The sequence below is a fragment of the Lagopus muta genome, chromosome 6 (assembly GCF_023343835.1).
Source record: "Lagopus muta isolate bLagMut1 chromosome 6, bLagMut1 primary, whole genome shotgun sequence".
Classification (NCBI taxonomy): domain Eukaryota; kingdom Metazoa; phylum Chordata; class Aves; order Galliformes; family Phasianidae; genus Lagopus; species Lagopus muta.
Window position 1 is genome coordinate 39,039,653 of NC_064438.1, and position 21,910 is coordinate 39,061,562.

The 21,910-nt window shown below is 44.6% G+C and overlaps 3 protein-coding genes across 3 annotated transcripts; 1 reads left to right on the top strand and 2 right to left on the bottom strand.

Annotated features, from left to right (window-relative positions):
• Positions 1–499: 499 nt before the first annotated feature.
• TMED8 (transmembrane p24 trafficking protein family member 8) lies at positions 500–11,195 on the bottom strand. Its single transcript, XM_048948913.1, has 6 exons — positions 10,951–11,195; positions 10,688–10,766; positions 8,777–8,906; positions 7,722–7,863; positions 7,137–7,436; positions 500–6,210 (listed from the first exon to the last, which is right to left on the bottom strand). The coding sequence occupies exons 1-6, from the start codon at positions 11,042–11,044 to the stop codon at positions 5,993–5,995; spliced, it is 963 nt and encodes a 320-aa protein (XP_048804870.1). The 5' UTR covers positions 11,045–11,195; the 3' UTR covers positions 500–5,992.
• Positions 11,196–11,336: 141 nt separating this feature from the next.
• On the top strand, positions 11,337–16,599 carry SAMD15 (sterile alpha motif domain containing 15). Its single transcript, XM_048950251.1, has 3 exons — positions 11,337–11,485; positions 11,841–11,939; positions 16,111–16,599. The coding sequence occupies exons 1-3, from the start codon at positions 11,384–11,386 to the stop codon at positions 16,375–16,377; spliced, it is 468 nt and encodes a 155-aa protein (XP_048806208.1). The 5' UTR covers positions 11,337–11,383; the 3' UTR covers positions 16,378–16,599.
• A 522-nt stretch (positions 16,600–17,121) lies between these two features.
• NOXRED1 (NADP dependent oxidoreductase domain containing 1) lies at positions 17,122–20,261 on the bottom strand. Its single transcript, XM_048950250.1, has 4 exons — positions 19,615–20,261; positions 19,220–19,374; positions 18,801–19,023; positions 17,122–18,177 (listed from the first exon to the last, which is right to left on the bottom strand). Exons 1-4 carry the CDS (start codon positions 19,698–19,700, stop codon positions 17,886–17,888), a joined length of 756 nt encoding a protein of 251 aa, XP_048806207.1. The 5' UTR covers positions 19,701–20,261; the 3' UTR covers positions 17,122–17,885.
• Positions 20,262–21,910: the final 1,649 nt, after the last annotated feature.

Genomic DNA, 21,910 nt, shown 5'->3' on the forward strand with positions numbered 1-21,910 from the left:
GTAGATAATTTCATCAGTAGCTGGTAGCTGAAAATATGTTCTTAATCTTTCAGATTGAAAGCTTTAGTAACAGAATACTTAGCTAAAAGTGATCTCTGTAAACTGAGCCAGTATGAAGCAATGAGTGATAGGCCATTCAAATTCTTTCTGAGCCAGTTCTACGAGACTGGCTACTTGCTTGTTCCTCTCCAGGTCTTCAAATATTCAGTACAAATGCAAACGCTGCAGATGATTTGAAGAGTAAAAATAAATAAATAAATAAATAATCACCACAAGTCATTTTAACAGAGAATGTCCTAGCTGGAGCAGTGATCACTAGCTGACAGCACCTTTTCCTATGTGTTTGCAACTGAAGTGTCCACTACAGTGCAAAGTACATTTGGAATAGTTGCTATTTTGTTGCTTATAAAAATCAGTTTCATTGTATTCATGTTTCTTTTGGTAAGTCTGTATTTCACTTTCTTTTGTTAATACATTCTCTTTAAACAGAAGACAAACATTGTGATTGCATAGTGAAAAGTTTATTTAAAGGGAATAACTTTCAATATAATATTACAAATCAGCCACAACACATCGAATATAAACAATACAAACCAAGCCTAGAAGGAAAGCAAACACACTATAAATATTCACATGTGCTCTTCAGCAAGAGATTTGGTGCCACATCTTGTTGAAGTAACCTCCCTTTAAAACTAGTTTCTTCAGAGGAGATGAAAAGCCATGGGTTGGTACAGACAAATGAATTTTGATGTTCTGGGACAACAAATATATTCATGTCACATAAATAAAGACTTAGAGACAGCTGTCACAGTTTACAAGAATATATGTCTGGAAAAAAAAGATATGACCACCTACAAGATACTCTCCACTGAAAGACTATGCTAGCAGATTGGAGCAGGGACTTGAGAGCAGACTGCTCCACTCTGAGGAGAGCAGTTAGTCACTCAGGCATTCAGGAAGTTACAGGGAGATCATCTCCAACTATTTAGTTTCCAAGAACAGCTTCTAAACTTAAAAGTCAAGTAAAGCCTCTTTAGCTCTAATGGTTAGCATTCAGCTTCATGCCTAAGAGACTTCACTCACCAGTCCAGATGGGCATAAACCAGATAATCCTTACTGTCAAACCACAGATCTATCCATTCAGCCTGATGTTCTGTCTTCAGCTGCAATAGCACGAGTGTTTCAGAATAAAATGCCAGAGACTCTTTGGAGGCAAATGCTGAATAATTGCACAGGAAATTCTTGGCCTAGCAAGATGTGTTTGGACTCCACCATTTGATGTTCACTCTAAAACTTTAGTTAGTGTGCCAGGAAACTAACAATTTTACTACTCATCTTACAGCAACAAGGCAGACTAATGAACAACTTAAATCCCTAGGACAGCCAACCAGGACTCTCTCATTACATGATCTTAGTGCTTCAACCCTACACAAATAGGCAGAGAAACAAGAAGAAAACCCCTGGATTAATGACATCTGTGGCTCGTACTTCAGACATGCTCCTTGCTCCTAAGGCACCCTGTGATAAATCCTCTGCAAAGCATACTAGGAAGTAGTGAGACAAGAAGGAAGGGTACAAGCAGTGGGGACAAAGTGAACTCATTTAGAGATTAATTCTCTACCCCCAGTTTCCAGCTCACAAGAACAAGTACCTCTTTCAGCAATTACACACGTGACAAGGGTCACCTCCAGTCTACCCTACCAAGTCCAGCAGCACAACTGGCCCCACTGCAGGCAATACACGACTATATGCACACAGCTACAAGGAGACAGTTCACAGGATAGGACCAAAAAGAAAGAAATCTGGCAACCTTTCAGACTGTTGCATAGTAACTCAACTTTTGTCTTAGTACCTCAAGTCAGTCAGTTAAGCTCTTTCTCTCCTTAAGCACACATTTTCATCTTACTGTTCATGTAAGTGGCTTAGTAGTAGTATTAATGTAGATAACTACTAAATGAGTCCCAAATATTACTTTGGGAATAGCCTATATCTGACACCAATACCTTTAATGTGGGCCTCCAGAGTTGGTTAGCAAATTAAAATAGTACAAGCAGTGCCTGACTTAAGCAATTTTAACTCTCAGTCCTCAGTGAAACACATACACTTTCAACTCCTGCTGCTACACTAGTGCTAAGGGAGAAGAGTAAGATAAAACAATGGATAGCTTATTACCTGCTTTGACATTAAAAAATACCCAACAGATTGTTACTATTATTATGGACAATTATACAACCCAATTTTTATGCAAATCCCATGCGACAGGATTGTTTTATGTCTCTAAGTCATACTCAAAACAAACTGGAAAACAATTCTGTGCTTTTACAAAAGCAAAAAAAACAAACCACCAAAACAACTTCACAAAATGTAGAAGCAGCTTATTCCTTAATCAAGTTGTGAATCAATGAAGTGAAAATGCCTTCTAAATTCATTTTTCTTTCTAAACCCAATATTTAGTTCCACAAGTTTGCAATTAGAGCAAAAATGGCTTCCATCACTACTTCAGCAGACAGCAGGATCAGATACAAGTCCAGGATACACAGATAACAGAAAAAAGGACACAAGAAATAAGGAGATTACTTCTTTGAACAACTATGAGTTCAATTCTGAATGCAAGTGGCCACTGTTAATCACTAGCCTTGCATCCAAGCTAGGAGATTTACCAGAGAATGAATAAAGACTACAGATCCTTCCTAAAAGGAGTCGTCACTTAGATAACGAATGATACTTTAAGACCTGAGAAACACTTAAGTGATGTAAAAGTTAAAGAATACACCAAGGGTAATTATCCTGTGCAACTGTAAAGCTTCTGTTTCCTGCATATGAAACATTTTATGCCAAAATGTTTTGTGTTCATAAGAGATACCACATGCTTCTGGAAAGCATAAGCAGTGAAATAATACACACTATTAGATGTGTGATACTAGATACTTTTAGTTCCAAGTCTGTTTAAGGGCATAATGTTTTTGCAGGACAGGCACATACAGATTGGGATAACATGCCTGATTCAATGCTTCTGTTAAGCTGAAGTCAATGAGACTAAGAGATGGGGACAGTTCCAAACAAATGACCTGAGCCTTATTAAAAGGTTGGTCCACATTTCAGAAAGCTAGAACTGAGCAATAGGATCATCATCTACAAGACAGTCTGTCTTCACTAAAACCACTAACAAGTTACCTTGATAACTTGCACATACTATTTGCTTCAGTAAGCGACCAGAACTGGTAGTCAGGCAGGTCTTTTTCTCATCTTACAAGATTAAAATATGTATTTTGAATGAGGATATGATCAAAATACAGACAATGAGAGGGGTGAATTAGCAATAGGAAGGCCACATTATAGGAGAAACATTTATATAGTGGCAATAACAGTATCCCACAGAACGCTGTGAAACTGAGGATCAGGATAAATTTTCTACAACTGCTGCGCATAGGTCAAAATTCCCTTTATCATAAATAAATCCTAATTAGAAATTGGATCAGGTGCCACACAGTGTCTCATACATTAACCAACAAGTGCACATAGGGCCCTGCAGATTACATCAGAAAGGACCAAAGGCAGTAATTGCATTGGGCAGCACTGACATTTTTGGTCAATTAAAGGTTACCTTCTTATTGTCAAAGAACTTCAAGGGCAAAGGATTAAAAAAAAAAAAAAAAAGGGGGAGGGAGTGGGGGAAGCCCTATGCAAGTGGCTCAGGCCTGATTCAAATGCTTTACATAGACCACAAGATGGTTCTGCATCTCCCCAGGAGGGGGAAAAAGGAAGAAATAACATTCCCCAAGCTGCTAAACTAAAGATCACTTTACTATGACAGATACCAAGTCTTACTGTTCTACCTCCCCCTAAGGCTGCCCTATGTTTCCCTCTGCTTGAGGGACAGCTTTGCAGTTCCCCTGTGGCCAGGTCCTCTCTCTCCTTTGAGAAAGGCTTCCAACTCAGGGCCCAGAATAGCACCAGCTTGCTCCTTACCCTGGCCAGCTCTGCTTCCTGTCTGCTCACCCATGGAGCAACCAGTTTTCTGGTTTTCCTTCTTCCTGCTCCAAGCTTGGGCTGCTCCATTATAAACATCTCTCTCTCACACACGTCTTTTTGACCTATTAAATGCTCTGGGGCAGTGAATAAGTAATCACAGCTAGAAGAAGAGCTTGAACATAAAGAAAATTCCACAGCATTACAATATAGCCATAAGAGGAAATATACAGCCTTCCTAGTACAGTGAAATCTTTGGTCTTAACTACCCCAAAATCATTTTCTTCATCAATCCCCCTCAATAAAGGGAATGGACCAAATAGAGGTGCCTTACCTGGAGGATTTAAAAATTAAAACTCAGAATTCTACTAGGATCACCATGCAAAAAGCCATTCTGTGTCTCTGCAAAGAGGTAACAAAGCGTAAACACATTACTATTCTTAAAAAGAGCATGATTTTAAGTATTAAAATAAACAACAGTTGCTGATAAATGTGATTTAAAACTCATCTCTGAACGATTAACATAATCCTTGTTCAACTCTGCCAATACTCAAGCAGGAAGTGCTATCATAGCCACTAAAACATGTCAAGGAACTCTATCCTTCACCACATGATCAGGGCTAGCAATAGACTCGCTCATTCTGGTTTACAGAAAGGACTGGGAAAATCCCACCCCTTTTGAGTTTCTGCTCTTTTGCAACAACACCTCTGTAACAGCAATAGCAGCTGAGAAACTATGCTTCCCTGGGGAGCATCTTCCTATATATGCTATTATTCAGCTGGCAGCAATGCCAGTGAATCAACATGCTGCTACAAAGAAACATTTCTTGTATATTTCTTGGTCATATCCCGACCTTTTCATATTTATTCAACACAGCAGTAAACCATTTCTTCTGTTTTTACATCTGGATTACAGGAAAAAAAAACAAAACAAACAAACAAACAAAAAAAAAAAAACTTTGTGGTCACTGGAGATTTAATCATAATTTTTATATCTCTGTAATCTACAGATGCAATATCTAATTCTTGATCCAGAGGAAAATCTTCCTATGAACTTCTATTTGTGCACTCCCCTCCCCAGCCCCACACACTTTGCTCTAACACATGGGTACCATAGGTTGGAGCTGGCTATTGTAGCATGGCCACGCTACATCCCCACATATAGGAACAAAGGAAGTGCTGGCAGCTGGTGACACATAGTGGCAGTAAGTGATAAGTTTATCAGTGGTTTGGTGACAAGCCAGACATGTTTTTGTCTCTCTGCAGCTGATAGCTGCCCTCTAGTGATCCAGATACAGCAGAAGAGCCTGAAGATCTACAGAACAGCAACAGATGAAGAACACTTTGACTTCACTTTGTACCACTGCAACAGAAAGAAACCAAGACCAGCTGCACCTGGCCTCTGGGCATTTATTGGCTATGATGAAGGCCCAACACTATACCTACAGAGAGCATGTATGGGAACTACTGAGTCACGGCTTGAACCTCTGATTGATCACCTGAGGTGAGCCATGAGTCAGCCAGAGGAGCACAGGTGAAGGCAATTCACCTGTGCTGCCGGAAGGGGAGCCAGGCTCCACCCCTCCTAGACCTATTTAAGAGCTGGCTACCAGTAGGGAAGGATCTCTTCTGGAGATCGCCTCTATTGGTGTCTTGTGGTGAGCCCAGCCAAAGGGTAAGCCTCCCATTTTATTCTCTTTTGTTATTATTGTCTACTTTGCCTAACTCTCTTGATTATATTGTGATTGTAACATCTTGATATCCATTGATTATACAGAGCAGGACTCCCAGAGTTTCATACAAATAACAGCTGCCTGTGAACAACCAGTCACAACCACTCTTCTCCACCAGGACAGCTGGGAAGGAGGGCGTGGGGAGAAACCAAGTTGTGTCTGAAGAGTCGCTAGCAGAGTTGTGCCTTTGTTCTGTCACACAGAAGTGCTCATCATGGAGTATCAGGGCTGGGTGGCAGCCTGCTATGCTCACCACCTCCTGTCTGCCATCCCTGCCCCTTCCCATCCCTTCAGCTAGTGTAAAAGACATGAAAGAACAGAGTCTTATTGCGGAGGAGAGAGTACGAGTTATCAAATTTCAGCAGGTAGATGCCCTCGCCTGGGTAGTCATGGCTGCCTGCCTGCACCTCCCGATGGCTGTCCCTTCGATACACAGGCATGATTTCTCCATAGCGGTTCCGCAGAGAGCTTTTGGAGCCCCTTTCCACATCACCAACAGGGGCAAGTCCTAAATGGGAAAGAGGAGGAAAGCATGAAAGCATCAGTTAAGCTACTAGATGGCTCATAAAAAGCTAAACAAGACCAGAACACAGAGGAATGTAAGCATTTTCATCTTGAGGGCTACCTATGATAGCATTACATTAGTGTCTGCCCTGACCTTTGCTAATACTACCCACAAAGCTCAACTTTTCTTACTGTGAGCAAAAGGACACACTGAGGATCAGTTCTCTTCGCAATACTAATGAAACAGTACATACTTGTCTGCCAGCCTGGCCTACTCTCCCTGGACTTAACTTCACTTAAGACAGTTCACTCCTCTTATATATGCCACAACCAGGTCTCATTAAGGAAGCCCAGTGCTACTGACATGGAGCAAGGAAAAGGTCTTCACTATAGCTTCACTGTGTTTGTACATCCTCAATTCACTCCAAGAATACATTTCTCAAATATGAACCTATACATTTTGGAGAACTTGCAAGATTGATTTCAGACACCAAAACCCCCAGGTGCACTGGTCATAAAGATACTGAAACCACAGAATAGGTAATATGTGTTTCACAGGTACAGAGATAGTCAGCACAAGTTAATGATACACCAGGACAACGTAAAAACAAAAAAGAACCCTTTGGTTATCACCTACTACCAAAAATTTCTCAGCTAGAAAAGCTTGTTATCAGCTGGAAGAGTGATTTCTCCTTAATTTTTCAGTGTATTAGGTTTCAAAAAATGCTCTTGGAGGAGAACAGACGTTGATAAGTGCTGAAGCAGGAAGGGCTAACCACTCTGTCATTTTAGCCTAACCAAACCCCAATGGGCTGCAGAGATAACAAGTGGACTGGGTAAGCAAAGTAGATGGAAATTACAGCATCTGGCAAACATTCTTAGCAGCATGGCAACAAGCACCACAAAATAACTCTTAAAGTGTGCACCAACCTTCAATTTCCTCTTCCTCCTCTTCATCCTCCTCATCACTGGATTCGCTGACCTGAACAGTAATGGCAGTGCTAGTAACAGCGGTCCAGTCAAAATAGACTCCAAATCCAATGTCATAATCATCTGTCGCAAACTCCCAGCAGACACGTTTCCCATCAGGATGGGTTGGCACACGGACTGTCACCACCTCACCTCGTTTCACCACCATCCTAGCACTCTTCTCTTTTCCCATCTTGGCTTTGAATTCCTTCATCTTCCCTGTGGTCCATGTAGTAGGTGGAGCCAGAGGGGGAGGCTGAGCTGAAGCAAGAGGAAAAGATCATCACCTCATATTACTACTGGCCAAATTACTGTAAATAACTTCACTGTTTTCAGTAAGGCTCTTGTATTCTAGAGTCAGATATGAAGTTTTCTCACAACACTAGCAAGGAGCCCACAGGCCAGTGGGAACCAGCAGTGAACAGGAACCAGCAGTGCCTCTAAGACAGTCTCTACTGTTCTCTGGCCAAGGCAGGCACTGGCACTTAAAAAAAAAAAAAAAGTGGCCACAGAGTAATTAACAAGTTAGGTCCTTTCATGCCTCACCTTTTCTCTGCTCTCCAAGGAGGTCTGCAGTTTCCAGCTCAGCTGAAAGGATATCCACAGCACCAGTGTGATCTGACTGAATCATGACTATATCCCCTGCTCCTTGATGTATGTGGTACTCGGTCATTCGAACAAGAGCTTCCTGCACAAAGTGCATACACCCAGTCACAAAGATTATAATGTAATAAAGTCCTCAGATGGATTTACAACAACTCAGTAGTAATTAATGCTGAAGTCAAGTCAGATCCTGCAGAAGCTTTTGTTAGAACTAGAAAGAAGCATCTTGGTCTGAGGCACCTCGCTGCATTACTTTCCCCACTGCACCACACACTCTGCAGTCACACACTGCATTCATGTCACAAACCACACATCCCTTAGCCTTCCCAGGAGTCTCTGGGCAGGCACGTTTGCATCTTTCTGAGATTTAATTGTCATCTTTCAGCAAAGAAATAGCCTCACAGATGCAGCTGACTGCTCCCAGGAAGCACTCCCAAAGTGCTGCTTCTCTAGGGAGAGCCTTTCAGCTCTGTCTGTATCAGCACTGCAGCACAATCACACTGACATCAACTGCATCCTGGGTAAAGGTCCATCTGGCTTACTGGGGCCAGCCCTCTTTCCATATATGAAAATACACAGCTCCTGAGCTGTGTGACACTTGCACGAGTTTTCCCAGCTGTATTTGTAATACAAGCAAATTGGCTGCTCAAGAAAAGAGACAAAAGATGGCAGATTGCCTTCCACTTCTATTCCATAAACATGCATGAAGGGAATCCCTAGAAGACCCAGACAAGAGGCAGAAGGTAAGAATAACCCTGAAACCCTGGCACACCAGAAACTGCAAGGAAGTAAGGACTACAGTAGTACACAAGAGAGATTTTGCAAAGTCAGTCAGAACTTCTACCTCTCACTAACATATGGAGGACCATAAGGGTTCTGTTAAGATGAAAGTTGATTCACTTAAAGCCTGTCCCACAGTCATTAAGCACAGCAGTAGGGTGGAAGAAATGCTGCTGCACCTCCTTCCTTTCTTTTAGATGTCAGAAACAACCACCTACCTCTTTAGTGGACTGGATTTGGTCAGGCAGCTTCTCTTCTGCTTCAGCCACTTTCTGGTCCTCCAAAGTGCAACTGTCTTCCTTTGAATCTTCTATCACATCCGCACTCACAGATGACCCTATCTGCAACCTCTCAGAGGAAGAAAGTACCACAATTCAGTACTTATACTCAGGTCACAAGCAGCAGAGCTCAGCTGTGAGAAGGATCACTCCAAGGCAGCCAGAATTCAGAGGGACAGAGACACTGAGCATCCTGCCCAACGCCTTTGCAGAGAGCCCTTTTCACCCGAGTTCTGCCCTTGTCTTCTCATGAAAATCTTCCACACCACACAGAAGGAGTAACTTCAAAGACACATTCCATATTTAATGTCCTTTAGACAGCAGCTAATTCACTGCATAAGCTCAGCGCAGTGTTTGTGAGCATAGAAATTAGCAGCAACTTTCTGCTCAAGATACCTTCTGTTATACCAGCTACTACATGACATCAGAGGCCAACTAGCGCAGTGAAAGGATTCAGAACAGTTTTGAGAGCCAGCCTGAAAATGCCCTACCACAACCTTCCCCATCAGAAATCCCAAGAAATACAGAGAACACACAGGTCTCTCTGCCATATTCAGACATGCTGCACAGACAAGAGAGCTGTACACCACACAACAGCAGGACAGCAACAGTAAAGAGGTCCAAGATCTGCACTGCGACGAGTGGGACATTCCAGAACAAAAAGAAAGGTTCAAACAAGGAAAAGAATGAGCAAGAAAGGAAACATTCCTGGCATTCTATCTCTGCTGAAGATTTTTTTCCTAAATTACTGTCAACAACAACAACAAAAATCCTTTCACATGGGAGAAATAGTCCCATTAGCAACAGATCAGACTATTAATCTAGTGTGGAATAGCTTAAAAAAGACTGCAGCTCCACTCAGAACATATTCCATACTGAGTGTATACAGAAGACTAGAACTAGAACAGGGCAAACACGGCTCATGCTGCCATGAGCAAGCTTTTCAAGCAGATCTACAGCATTCAGCAATTCCTCATCAAGCAGCCTTCTCGGATCATCCTTTTTGGACCCCTTCCCTTCAAAGGAGGTTCCACGTACACAAATTCATCAGGTAACACCCATGAATACCCAGCAAATACTTTGGCCATTCCGCTCACAGCCTATATTCATTCCTTGAATAAGACTGGATAGAATAATAAAGAGTGATATAAAAAACGCCTGGACTCAAGAAGGCTGATATCAGTGTGATCCACATCAAACTAAGATGACATCAAACAGCTGTTTTACTGAGTCGCTTGCTGTTGTCTTTTCTTTTTTAAATGAGACTGATATTTAACAAATAGTGTGATCTACTTTCTGACAAACTGAGCTTGCAGATTTCTGAAACTGTGTCCCAAGCAACACACGTACTCTAACAAAGTAAAACTCCATACACCCAGCCGTAAGGACAGGCCAAGCATCTGATAAGGTGGCCAGGCAGCAGCATTAGGGGAAGGCTGATGCAGAAGACAAAAGCTGAAGAACAAAAACGTTGTCAAGAAAACAGCATAAGGAATATGTTTGCTCAGCCTTCACACAGTGCATGTGCTTAAGTACTGAACCGCCCTGAACATCTCCCGAAAGCTCATTAGTTCTTACCACAGACTACAAAACCTTCTGGAGTTGACTGCAACCTGATCGATTCTGCAGCATGAACAGGTGAGCCATGAGCTACACTTTGTCATTTCATAGGCTTTAAAACGTAAGCCCGCAGGGACAGCTGCTCCTACACCGAATCCAGCACACACTGCCCGAAAGCAGTCAGCTCGGTCCACAGCCCCTTCTCTCCATCAGCACAGGGGCCGCTCCCGCACAGGTCAAAGCAGACCCGCTTACGCCCGCGGGGCACCGAACACACGAACGCTTTCCTACCCGCACGGCGAGGCGCTGCGCTCCGAGCCATCACCCCGCTGCTCTTCGGGCTCCGTCCTCTGGGCTGCGGCTTCATTTTCTAACAATCAGAAGGCAGGGAAAGAAGTCACTTTCCATCGGGAAAGCACGCGGACAGGAGGCGCTCAGGCAGCGCTCAAACGAGGACCCCCGCGCTCCCCGCCTGCCGCCCGCCCCGCGGAGCCCGACGGCAGCCCAAGCCGCATCTCCACGCCGCCCCCCGCCCGCCGCAGTCCGGCACGTACCCGAGGAGAGTTCGGCGCCGCCGAAGCCGCCCGGCGCCCCGGCAGTCGGGGGCTCGAACCGGGAGCCGGCAGCGACGGCCAGCACGTCCGACATGGGCAGGGCAGGGCCGGCGGGCGCGGGGCCCGGGGCGGCAGCCCGCCTCGGCGGAAACACCCGAGCGAAGCCGAAGCCCAGCGCCCGCCGCCGGCGGAAACACCCGAGCGGAGAGAGAGGCGGAAAGAGCCGAGCGGCGTGCGTGCGGGAAGGGGGCGGTGCGGGGTACCGCGGCTTTTGTGTCCCTCCCCAACAACGGAGCCAATCGAGAACGGGTTCCGCAGAGCCGCCGGCGCGCTGCCAGCGGGGGGCGGGGGGGCGGCGGAAGGGAAAGCGGGGTGCGCTGCAGGAAGTGGCGGTTACCGAGGCAATGGGGAGCGGGGGGACGCGCGTCCGGCGATGGGGCCGAGCCCGAGGTTGGGGCTCGCCCGCCCAGTCCTGGCCTGGGGAACCGCCGAGGTGGCGGAGTGGGTGTCGGGGCTCGGCTTCCCTCAGTACCAGGTGCGGGGCTGCCGCTTCCTGGGTCGGAGGCCCTGGACACCGTGATGGAACAAGGGGGAATGGGTTTAACGGAAAAGAGCGGAGTCTTTGGTTAGATGCTGGGGAAATTCTTTACTCAGAGGGAGGTGAGGCGCTGGTGCTGCCACCCAGAGAAGCTGTGGTGCCCCATCCCTAGAGACACTGAAGGCCAGGCTGGATGGGGCCCTGGGCAGCCTTGCACATGGCAGGGGCTGGGTGGGCTATGAGGTCTCTTCCAACCCAAGCCTTTCTGTGATTTTATGATTCTACAACACTGGCAGGGGATGGCCGAGGGCTATGGACCTGCCATCACCTTCCCTTCTGCTTCTCTGCCCAGGAGTGCTTCAGAGCCAATGGCATCACCGGCCGCCGCCTCATCCTGGTGAACTGCTCCAGCCTGCCAGCCCTGGGCATCACAGACTTCGGACACATGCAGGTGCACATGTGTGCTGCGGTGCTGCGGCTGCCTCGGTCTGTCAGAGTCCAGCTCCAGCCTCTCCTGCTCACCAGGGTGCAGGGCTGTCACTCATCTGTCCAGACAGATTTTGTGTGAGCAGTGAGCCTGAAACCAGGCAACTGGTTTTGCTCAACCCAATGACTGTGTTATTCAGGTCTTCAGATGTAACTCCGTAGCTGACTGGGAGCTGCAGGCTGCCATTCCAGGACAACATCATCCCATCAGAAATGCCTTGTCTTTCTTTTAGCCTGTGTTGCTCCTCTGACCCTAGAAAATTGCTTTGTAAGATGCAAATGTCTTTCATAGGCACTCCCTCAGAATTTCCTTTCAGTAATTTTCCACTTACTGATCTCTTTGATTTAATTTGTAGAACATCTGCAAATCTGGGCAGCTTTAACCTGCAACAGTCAAACCACAGTTCTCAAACAGCAGGAGGGCAACTCATTATTACTTCCTTGTTTATACTCTGCTGAACGCAAATGTCTCTGCTTCTTCCCCATTTTGTAAACATGCAATTTTCTGGTTATTTTCCTCTCAAGACCTTGTTTCTTTAAAACCACCAACAGATAAGCTAAGGTTAAGGCTGTGGCTTGCCCTTCCAAAGATTCCTGAAGGTGCAGAGATGCAGCATTTCATACTTACACTATATGTAGGTAATTTTTGTATCCTTTTAAATTCATTTAGTTTTCACTAGGACCATGATGAAAAAGAGAGTCTTGATCTTTCGTTTACTCCTCATTTTATTTTCTTATCCCTCATTTAGGGATGGCAATAGGAAACACAAGAAACCTCACCTAAACATGTTGCATAAGTAGGTCAGTATTTGAAACACACTCAGGTTTACTCTTCATTAAATCACACTTCTTTTCTACATACTGTAGTTCTATTGAAACCAGCAGCTGTATAGTGGTGTGAGATACCAGAGACACTGGCTGTGAATTTTGGATTAGCATCAAAATAGTAAAGGATCCACTAATACTTACTGCTTTTTGGTTTACTTCCCAATATACCACTAACACTCAGCCAACGCAGGGTTTAGCCAAAGGAAATCTGGATTTTTAAAAGAGATTTTACACATCACTGTGTACGTACACTGTGGAAGCAGCACAGATGTTCCCAATGTTTTATAAAGTGTAAAGTAGAGGAATTAATAGTGATTTAGCTTTATCTTGCCTGGGACATGTGGTTTGACTGCTGCGGCTTACAGTTACCCGTCACCCTAAAATCAGCATCAAAAAGAAAACTACTGAAGATAAGTGCTGAGATACCCAACAGTATGTACCCTGTGCAACAGTAGTCATAGCTAGAGAAGCATGAGCTTAGATTTGTTTGAATAGTTCCAAGAGATATTTCAATCAGGAATGGATCTGCTGTCTGAATCACGGTCATCCACTATTGACTGTGATTTCAGTTGTAATCACGTGCTTTCCCCTAAATGCATCCTCCTTTTTGACAATCAAATCCGGTCTCTTGCAAAGTCAAACTTCTATATCTTGAATACAAACAAAAGGTAATAAAGACCTTTGCCATAGAAGAAACATATTTATGTACTAAAAAGAGCCTTAAAATAACACGTAGGAGGAAACCTAGATAAAACTGCTTTCCACTGATATAAGCTACTGCTGTAAGAAACCACATCAGAGACACAGCTAATGCAGAAGGAACAGAAGGAGGTCTGATTTGGGATCAAAAGGTACTAGGTTTTTACACAACCCGCAGTTCAAAGCAGGTACATATATACCTGGTGATCGGAGCCTTCTGAGCCTACAAAGTGTAGACGTGCAGAGACCTGGCATGAGAAGCCAGAGGACAGCAGAGTTCAGACTGGAACAACAGAGTTGAGTGTCAGCGTCCCTGTGAGGTCCTTGTAGCAGTGTGAAAGGAGCAGAGAGGAAAATACCAGCTCAAAGTCAGGTAGTGGATCTAAGACAAGCGTAGGAATGAAACAGGTTTTGATTTAGTTGTGAACTACCTTTAGTTCAGTTCAGTTCAGTTTAGTTTTGTTTAGGCTTTAGTTACTGGCCTGCTTTTTCTTCCTATTTTCATTATGTGGCTAAGAAATTGAGACCGACCACACAAATAATCCTTAAAGGGAAATGTAACAGAAAATTGAACTGATAAAACACATCCAAAATGCTTGCAGCTCTCTCCTAGGAGAGCAAAGCTCTTCAGGGAATAAGGACAAGACTCTTTTGGATCACAGATGGGAAAAGTCATCTGGTTTTAAAGGAAGGTGATACCTAGTTGCATGTATTCTCAGAAGTTAGATGGGATCATTTACCCAGTTGTAGTACTGCTAGAATTGATTCAGTGATTCTTTTTGTTATCAGAGCAAGTTGACTTAAATTTCATTTCCTCTTTCCTCTCCATAATGGAAACAGGGATTTGAGGCTGCACTTACTGAGCCAAGCCAATTGCTTCATGTTTGATTTACAGTTGCTTTCTGAGGGCACAAAGTGGAAGTTCAAATAACCAGGGAGAGAGAAAATCTTTGTGCTCCAGTGAATAGCATATGAACACTGCTTTTTTACTCTAGAGTACCAAAAAGCAATTTCACCTCTAAGCTTCCCTCTGGCTGAGCAGTCTTAACTGTTTGTTTGAAATTGAATATGCTGCCAAAAATATTTATTAGTACCATGAGTTTTAATGTTGATCCCAGAGGTGAAGGCTTCACATTGCAGTGCTGGCTTTGTTCATACAGAAACCTTTCAAGAGTATGTCTAGTTGAAGAAGAGACAGCCTCTGCAGTCAGTCGTCTGCACTTACCAAAGTTCTTATATGATTTTACCAAGTTCTTTATATGATTTTTAATCCCCAGCTCCTCATTGGGATATAGGGATTTTATATGGTAGTTGTTTAACAGCTAGGGAGAAGCTAAGCCACAGGCTAGAGAAATCAACTGCAAGACCTGCTTTTTCTCTTGTAGAAACTGAAGGAGAAACTAACCAGGCCAGGGTAAGTGTTAGCTGACATACTCCAGCAACCTTACAAATTAGACCATCTTTTTCCAAAGCTGGTGAGTGAAGATAATCTCAGAGTTCAGCAGAACCTAGATGTTCTTCAAAATCATGCTCCATCCTGCTGCTTGTTTGTGTCTTCTACCTCTACCCTACTTGGGTGGGATTCAGGTTCACAGAGGTCCAAGCTGACTGTGGCCCATCTAGGGACCTCAGTAAGAGCATACTGGAGTAGGTGCAAAGGTAACACTGTAATGCTGCACACAGGGGCATGCAAGCTTCCCAACCAGAAATATCAGGAAAAGACTGATAGCAGCCAAAGCCTGATAGTTACTATAGAAATGAGCATGATAGTATCAGTTCAATGACACAGAAACGTTTTGCAATATAGGAGAAATAGCAGTTTGATAAAGAACTACACATTAAATTTTATGAGAGCTTCTCAGCACAATCAAGTGAAGTTACTACTGATTTTAATTCCACTGTACCGGTATTTTAAAGTATATCAAAGCCACTGAAAACACCACTCCAGTGTTATTTTGATCACAGATAAAGTAGTGTACTGCTCTTGAGGCTCAAAGCAAGGCTGGGAGAAGGTTCTGAGGAAATGCCGTGTAAGACCAATAAAACCTTGTGAACTGCATTTCAGTGCTTCAGTCAAATCAGAAGGTTACATCCTTGCAAGTGACTTCAAGAATAATGGCAAGCCTCTTCACTGACAGTCCCAGCAAGCAGGCTCAGCCAGCCAGTCACCTCTGATTTTCTTAATGAGCAATGTGGCTTACTAGCTTCATTAGTTTTTCCAGCTCTTCTATGTATAGACCTAGTTACTAACAATATAACTTTGCAAACAGCAATGTTTTTGCATTAGGCAGACTCCAGCTCATTCACCTGTAACTTGTTTGTTCTGCCTGTGCAAACAGGAAAGCCAGGCTGTTTGTGCCACTAAAGAAAGCTGCTGTGAGGCTGTCACCCACAGTAACTCTGGAGAACATGCAGTCTCCACTCCTTTTACAATGTCATACCAGGATCACGCTTTCAGATCCTTCCTGACTTGCAACTTTAAGTGCGAAAATGTTCCAAAATCCAGAAACTCAGTTTCTTTTTTTGCTACCTTGGTACCAAATGGTATGAGCTGATGTCCTGTGAAGTGAGAATTTCTGATATTTTGGTCTGATATATTTGTATTTCAGGAGATTTCACGACATGTGCGGGAGTTGCTGGGGATTGAGGAGCCTGTCTTCAGCAGATCCATTGCCCTCCCATACAGAGACAACATGGGTCTGTTCCTGGAACAAAAGTCTCGATCTGGACAGAAAGCAGATGCCCTCACTTTCTCACAGTTTGTCCAAGAAGCAGGCTTAGAGCCCCGTTCTACATTTCCTCCTTTGCCACAGGCACAGACTGGGGTAGAAATAGATGCTCTCCTTTTATCACAAAGCACACAGACTCAGGGTTAGAGTCACACTGCAGTTCCACCTGTGTAAGAAGCCCACCTGGGAGAGCAGTATACACCCTTATTAGCTTGCTATTTGTCCAGGGTGATATAGTTTCACATTTTTCACATTATATAAAAGGCTCTTGGCATTTTGATGACAGCAAACACATCCCTGCATTGGCTCTTTTCTGTAAGAATTTTTTGCAATTCATGTACTTCCAGGAACCAAATGAAGCAAAACATATAAATCAGATGTGACTTTACCACTGATGGTCTGTCTTTCATTTCTGCTTCACAGTTGATTAAGAAGACAAAAAATCAATCCTAGACATATTTAATTTCCAGTGATTGGCAATAATTTCCCTGCTGCTCAAGTGAATAAGTTTCTCCCAGGTGTTAGTGTCTGCAGACCGGGAACACTGCTAACCACAAACGTAAGACAAATGGCACACACAGTGTCTGGTGCACATTTGTGTTGCCTGCTGCTATCAGCAGTCTGGAGGTGCCAAGTTACAATGTAAACAACCAGTCCCTGCCCTAATCACAGAACTGATTTTGTGTGAAACAGAACCAAGAAGTGGTTTATCACAGCAAACAGTACGGCAACACAAGGCAGGAAGTGTGAAAGAATACTATAAGCTAAAGTTGGGTCCTGAGTGGATTTGGACAAAATATATAGTTAGTTAAATGTTCTTTTTCTCTGAGCGAGGCATCACAGAACCTGTAAGAGCAATGGGACTTGAACTGTACAACCTCGCTGGAACACAAACTGTCACCAGCAAGGAATTGTGAGTTAAGTGTTGGTTAAAGCCTGGTTCAACTGAAAGAGTGCTCCTGACTAAATCTTCATGATTTTGTTTGGTGACAGACTTCCCTGAGATCCTACATGAGAAAGAAAAATGGGCCCCAGGTCTGTTCAGTTCTTTGGGTTAGAGCTGTACCACCACAAGTAGACTGTAATTCAGTTTTCTGTTGGAACTGCAATAGGAACCTGGTGAAGCTGAGTCAGATCACAGGCCAAGATGTCTGTGTGACCAAAGACCAAAACCAGGCAAGATTCCAGCAGGTTTAGAAAGAAGCTGGTTTATGAAGAAAGTTTCACAAGGGGCATGAAACTTGTAAAAGCAAGTATGCACATTCTTGTCTCAAAATGTGAAAAATCAAGAGATCTCCATGCTGATACATTAGAAAGGGGACTGCTTTTATGTTTGGCAAGACTGCGGATGGATGCAAAATGGAGATCCTCAAAGGCGGAAACAGAGTGGAAAGAAAGACAACGTAATTCTATTGTATAATCTTTTACCTACTTCCATCAGTGTTTTGCATTATGACTAAGAAATTGATAAGTAAAGGTTTATTTGCTTTTTGGCATTATTTTTGCAATACAAAGTCCTTACAGTGTGTTCTTCCACTAGACACTACTGAGACCAGCAAGAGAAATGGATGGAAAACAGTTGTCAACATCTCTGGGCATTCATCCCTTTGGGATGAGATCTCAGCATAGCATTCTATCATAGACTTCATTTCAGTTTATGAGGATTTAGAAACATAGTCAGTAGTTTCCTCTGGAATTCCTGAAAAAACTTTCGAAGAAGTTGTGGACAGTGAGGAGTCCTGAATCAACATCACATCAGGTTCTGGTATGGCTAATGTAGGAGAAGTCTTGGCGCTGGTCAGCACACACTGCTTTGTGGGCCAGTCTCCAAAAGATGACTGATACAGCAGAGCAAGGTGGTTCTGGACAGACTCGCTCTTTTCTAGCAGCTGGCTAAAAGGAGACTCTCTCAGTTGTGCAGTTGTCAGGTCAAACCATGGGAAGGTTCTGAGGAGAGAAAACAATCTTCTATAGGCAATAACAGTCTTACTAATAATTTAACAAATATCAGTTTTCTTTAGAATCTGAATGCTAGCTTCTTTCTTTGGTTTTGGGAAACAATTATACTCCAAGACCTGAATCTGAAGTTCCAGTCATTATTGCACCATACAAAGCAAAGCTGAACATAATGATTGTAGGGAGCTCCTGAACCAACAGGGGCATTTTCCCACAAGCAGAATGTCCTAACTTAACATCCTCAATAATCTTGTCTGTGAGCTAAAGTAAGTTAATTACCCGTAAAAAATCTTCTCCAAATATTCCCAGGGGATTTTGTTTTCTGCATCTGATAGCCCAGTCCTGACCTGTGGCTTCAGACAATCCTGACCAGTAGACAGACAGGAACTGGGGACCAGGACAAAACAACCCAGTGATGACAGTCCAGGTCTTTTATTTCTAGCACATCTAAAGCAATCTTTCCTGGCAGGTATATTGTCCCTAAGAGCAAAACACATTTCAGCACCTTCCAACCCAGCAAGACAACTCCATGCTTCAGCTGTGGGATATGGCAAGTTTTAGAGCACAGAGAAAGCCTGGGAAAACAGTACCTCAGCATCCAACCCTTTACTTACTCCTCTTGAGTCATTGAAGAGGCAAAACTTTTGCTGACAAAACTCTCGCGTGTAAACTGTGGGCAGGAAGCTTTCTGCTCTGCGCAGATATGGCAGTGTCCAGGGAAACAGAGGTCATTGAGCAATGCCAGTGCCTCCTGGTGAGGCAGGCTCTGCCACATGCTGCTGTTCAGGGCTGCATAGAAAATGCCCACCAGCCATTTGCCATTGACTTTTATTTTCGCTGCACAACAAAGAAAATCAAATGTCAGTAACCATTGTGCACACAGGTGTGAAGAGAGATTCTCAGCCCTCTCCTGTAAGCAATTGCATTAGCAATGAGAGCAAGCTTATCTGAAATCTCTGTTCTGGGATCATTTTAGGTGAGGGTGCTAAAATTAATATTCACTATCAAGTTTAACCAAAATGAGAGGTTGTACCTTGGGAGCTGAGGGGGCATGTTGCCTGCACAACAGCAAGGTCTTGCAGTGCCTCTGTGACCGACCCCTTTGTCCCCCACTCCTTTGTAGGCTCCTTGCCAGGGCACTGGTACTGTGGCCTCACGATGGCATTGTAGCAAAGGAGTTGCTTCAACCTGAAAGCAAAGGCAGCCCAAGGAGAGGACGAGGGTGTCTAGGCTCACCTTGCTTCAGAGCCCCGTCCCAGTCCTCCAGTGACCAACAGATGGGGAGTGGCTGAGTACGCTGACTAGGTTTGAAGCAATGTTGCAAGAAAATCATGAGATGCTGTAAGAGCTGTGCTCCCATGCCAGCACTATGCTGCATTTGCCCCGTGAGCTTTGGGATGAATGGTAGCATGACCAAGTGCGTTTTACCTGGGCAGAGGAACGGCAGTGACGAGGCTGTACACAATGCAGGGCTTCCGGATGGCTGGCCGAACTGCAGAGCAGATGGACAGCATGTGCGATGGCAGGCAGCAGAGGAACAGGACGTCTGCCCAGGCTGCCAGCTGCACATTGTCGTAGAAGCAGATGAGCCCTAGTTTCTGCAAGTCTGCTGCAGCAAGGCACACAGGGCTCAGAGCTCGTGGACCCAGCACTGACAAAAGGCACCCCAGGGCCTAGCAAGGGGCTTGCCCTGCAGTGGTGGGACAAGTAGAGGGACGCTTCTGGTGAGCTGCCTTTGGATGGCCACCTAACAGCCTGGGGTCACAGTCACCCACCCAGCCCCTGACAAATGGTAAGGAGAGCTTCAAAAAGAACAGTCAAATGAGTGTCTGTGTCTTTGGGGGGGGAGGAGGGGGGAGGGAAGGCTAAACTAAAGTGGGCCCGAAACTGGCTAGTTTTGAAAGGAACAGGGTGGATGGTCTCCACCATGCTCAGCTGGCACTGCTGAAGAAAAGCAGAAAATTGAACTCATGTTTGTACAGAGGGCTTCCAGCCAAATGAGGATCTTTTCCACAACAGCATGTTCTTCCTCCAAATAAAATTTGAAGTTTCTATACCTCCAACATTTATGGCAGGAAAACTTTCTCTACTGAATTCTTCCTGAAGGGCCATCAGAAGCACAGCAGAAGCCCAACCTGCTGCCTGGTCCAGCTGGGGAGCACTTACACAGGCTGTCAGGGCGCCGGGTAGAAATGCGGACACTGGAGCAAGGAGCCCGACCCACTGCCACCAGTGCTCGGGCCAGGTGATTCCCAAGACGGCCTCCACCAATAATGCCAACCTTCAGGCTGTGGCTATTCCAAAAAAGCTATTTCTTTTTATATTCTTTATATTATATATCTTTATATTATTTATTTATATATCTTTTTATATTCTCTATTTATATTGTGGCTATTTCTCTGAGCAGTGTGCTGCTCACCCTGGAGAAGCAGAGAAATTTTGTCAGCCCCTTGGAAGCCATGACTTCCCTGTGCCACATGCAGTCCTGCCCTTTCAGGACTTCCCCAGGCCATATATTTACATAGAGCATCCCAGCCCCACCCCCTGCATCCCACCCTGGTCTCTGACAGTCTCCAGAATGACAGAGGTGATGGCTGCAGCCTGGAGTGTGCAGCAGCCATGGGGCTTGGGGCTGGACGCCAAGGGGCATGGCGTCCACACTGCTCATGCTGGGGCTAACTAGCCCTCTGCTGGCCCAACATATCAGGCAACCAAACCCCATGTGCCAGGAGGGACCCCACAAAGTATGTCTGCCTAGGGGAAAGCCACCACTACACTCCCAGGAGGAGGGGGATGAAAAGGGGCCCTGAGGTCAAGGACCAGGCAAGCTGTTGTGATGCCCACGGCACTGATGTGAGCTGCTGCAAAGCAGCTCAGCAAATTAAGAACTGATACCCAGCATATCAAGCCCCATGGTGACACCAAGCTCAGGGAGAAGTCAGCATGGGGAGCATGGCCTAGTGTCACAGGACTGCTGTTGAGAAGGGACATGGGACACCATGTGCTAACATAGAACTATTTGCTCATTATAAATCACATATACTGGTGGTGGAAACAAGTCACAAGCATGGAGAACCACCAGATTTCTGGGAAGAAAACCCCTTTGGTAGTGGAGGCAATCTTCTTTCCTTGGTTTTCTCAGAGGGAGAACAGCCTAACTAAGGGGAAAATCCCTGAGTATTAAGACTGACTGCGATTTCAGACAAAGCTGGGTGTTGAGTAGCTGACAAGTGTGGGTGTAAATACTGGGTGACTTTTTACCCATCCAGAACCAGATAAAAAGCAATCAAACTATATCATTGCATACACATACCTATATAATCCTTAACTTCACAGAGAGCTGGCATGAGCCTTGCAAGAAGCTCCCTACAAAGCCACTTCCCCAGCCACTTCCCCAGGTCTTCCAGTGACACACTATCCACTACCTGGTGCTATCTGGAACTATCCCAAGATGGGTGGTGGTGTACCTGTGCCACGTCTTAGCTCAGTATTGTGGTTTTATGATTTTTTGTTACTGGTATTCCACATCATAACATTGTTCGGTGCACTGGGATTTAAAAGAGTTAATGCTCCAGTTCCATTCATTGTCAATATTTCTGGGTACCTGGTTCTCAAAAGAGAAGAACTATATCTCCCAGAAGACTTCCACTGTTCTGTTTTCCATTTAGAGGCAAAGACAAAACTGCACACAAGTCATCACAAGATTGCCCCTTTCTTTTACTGC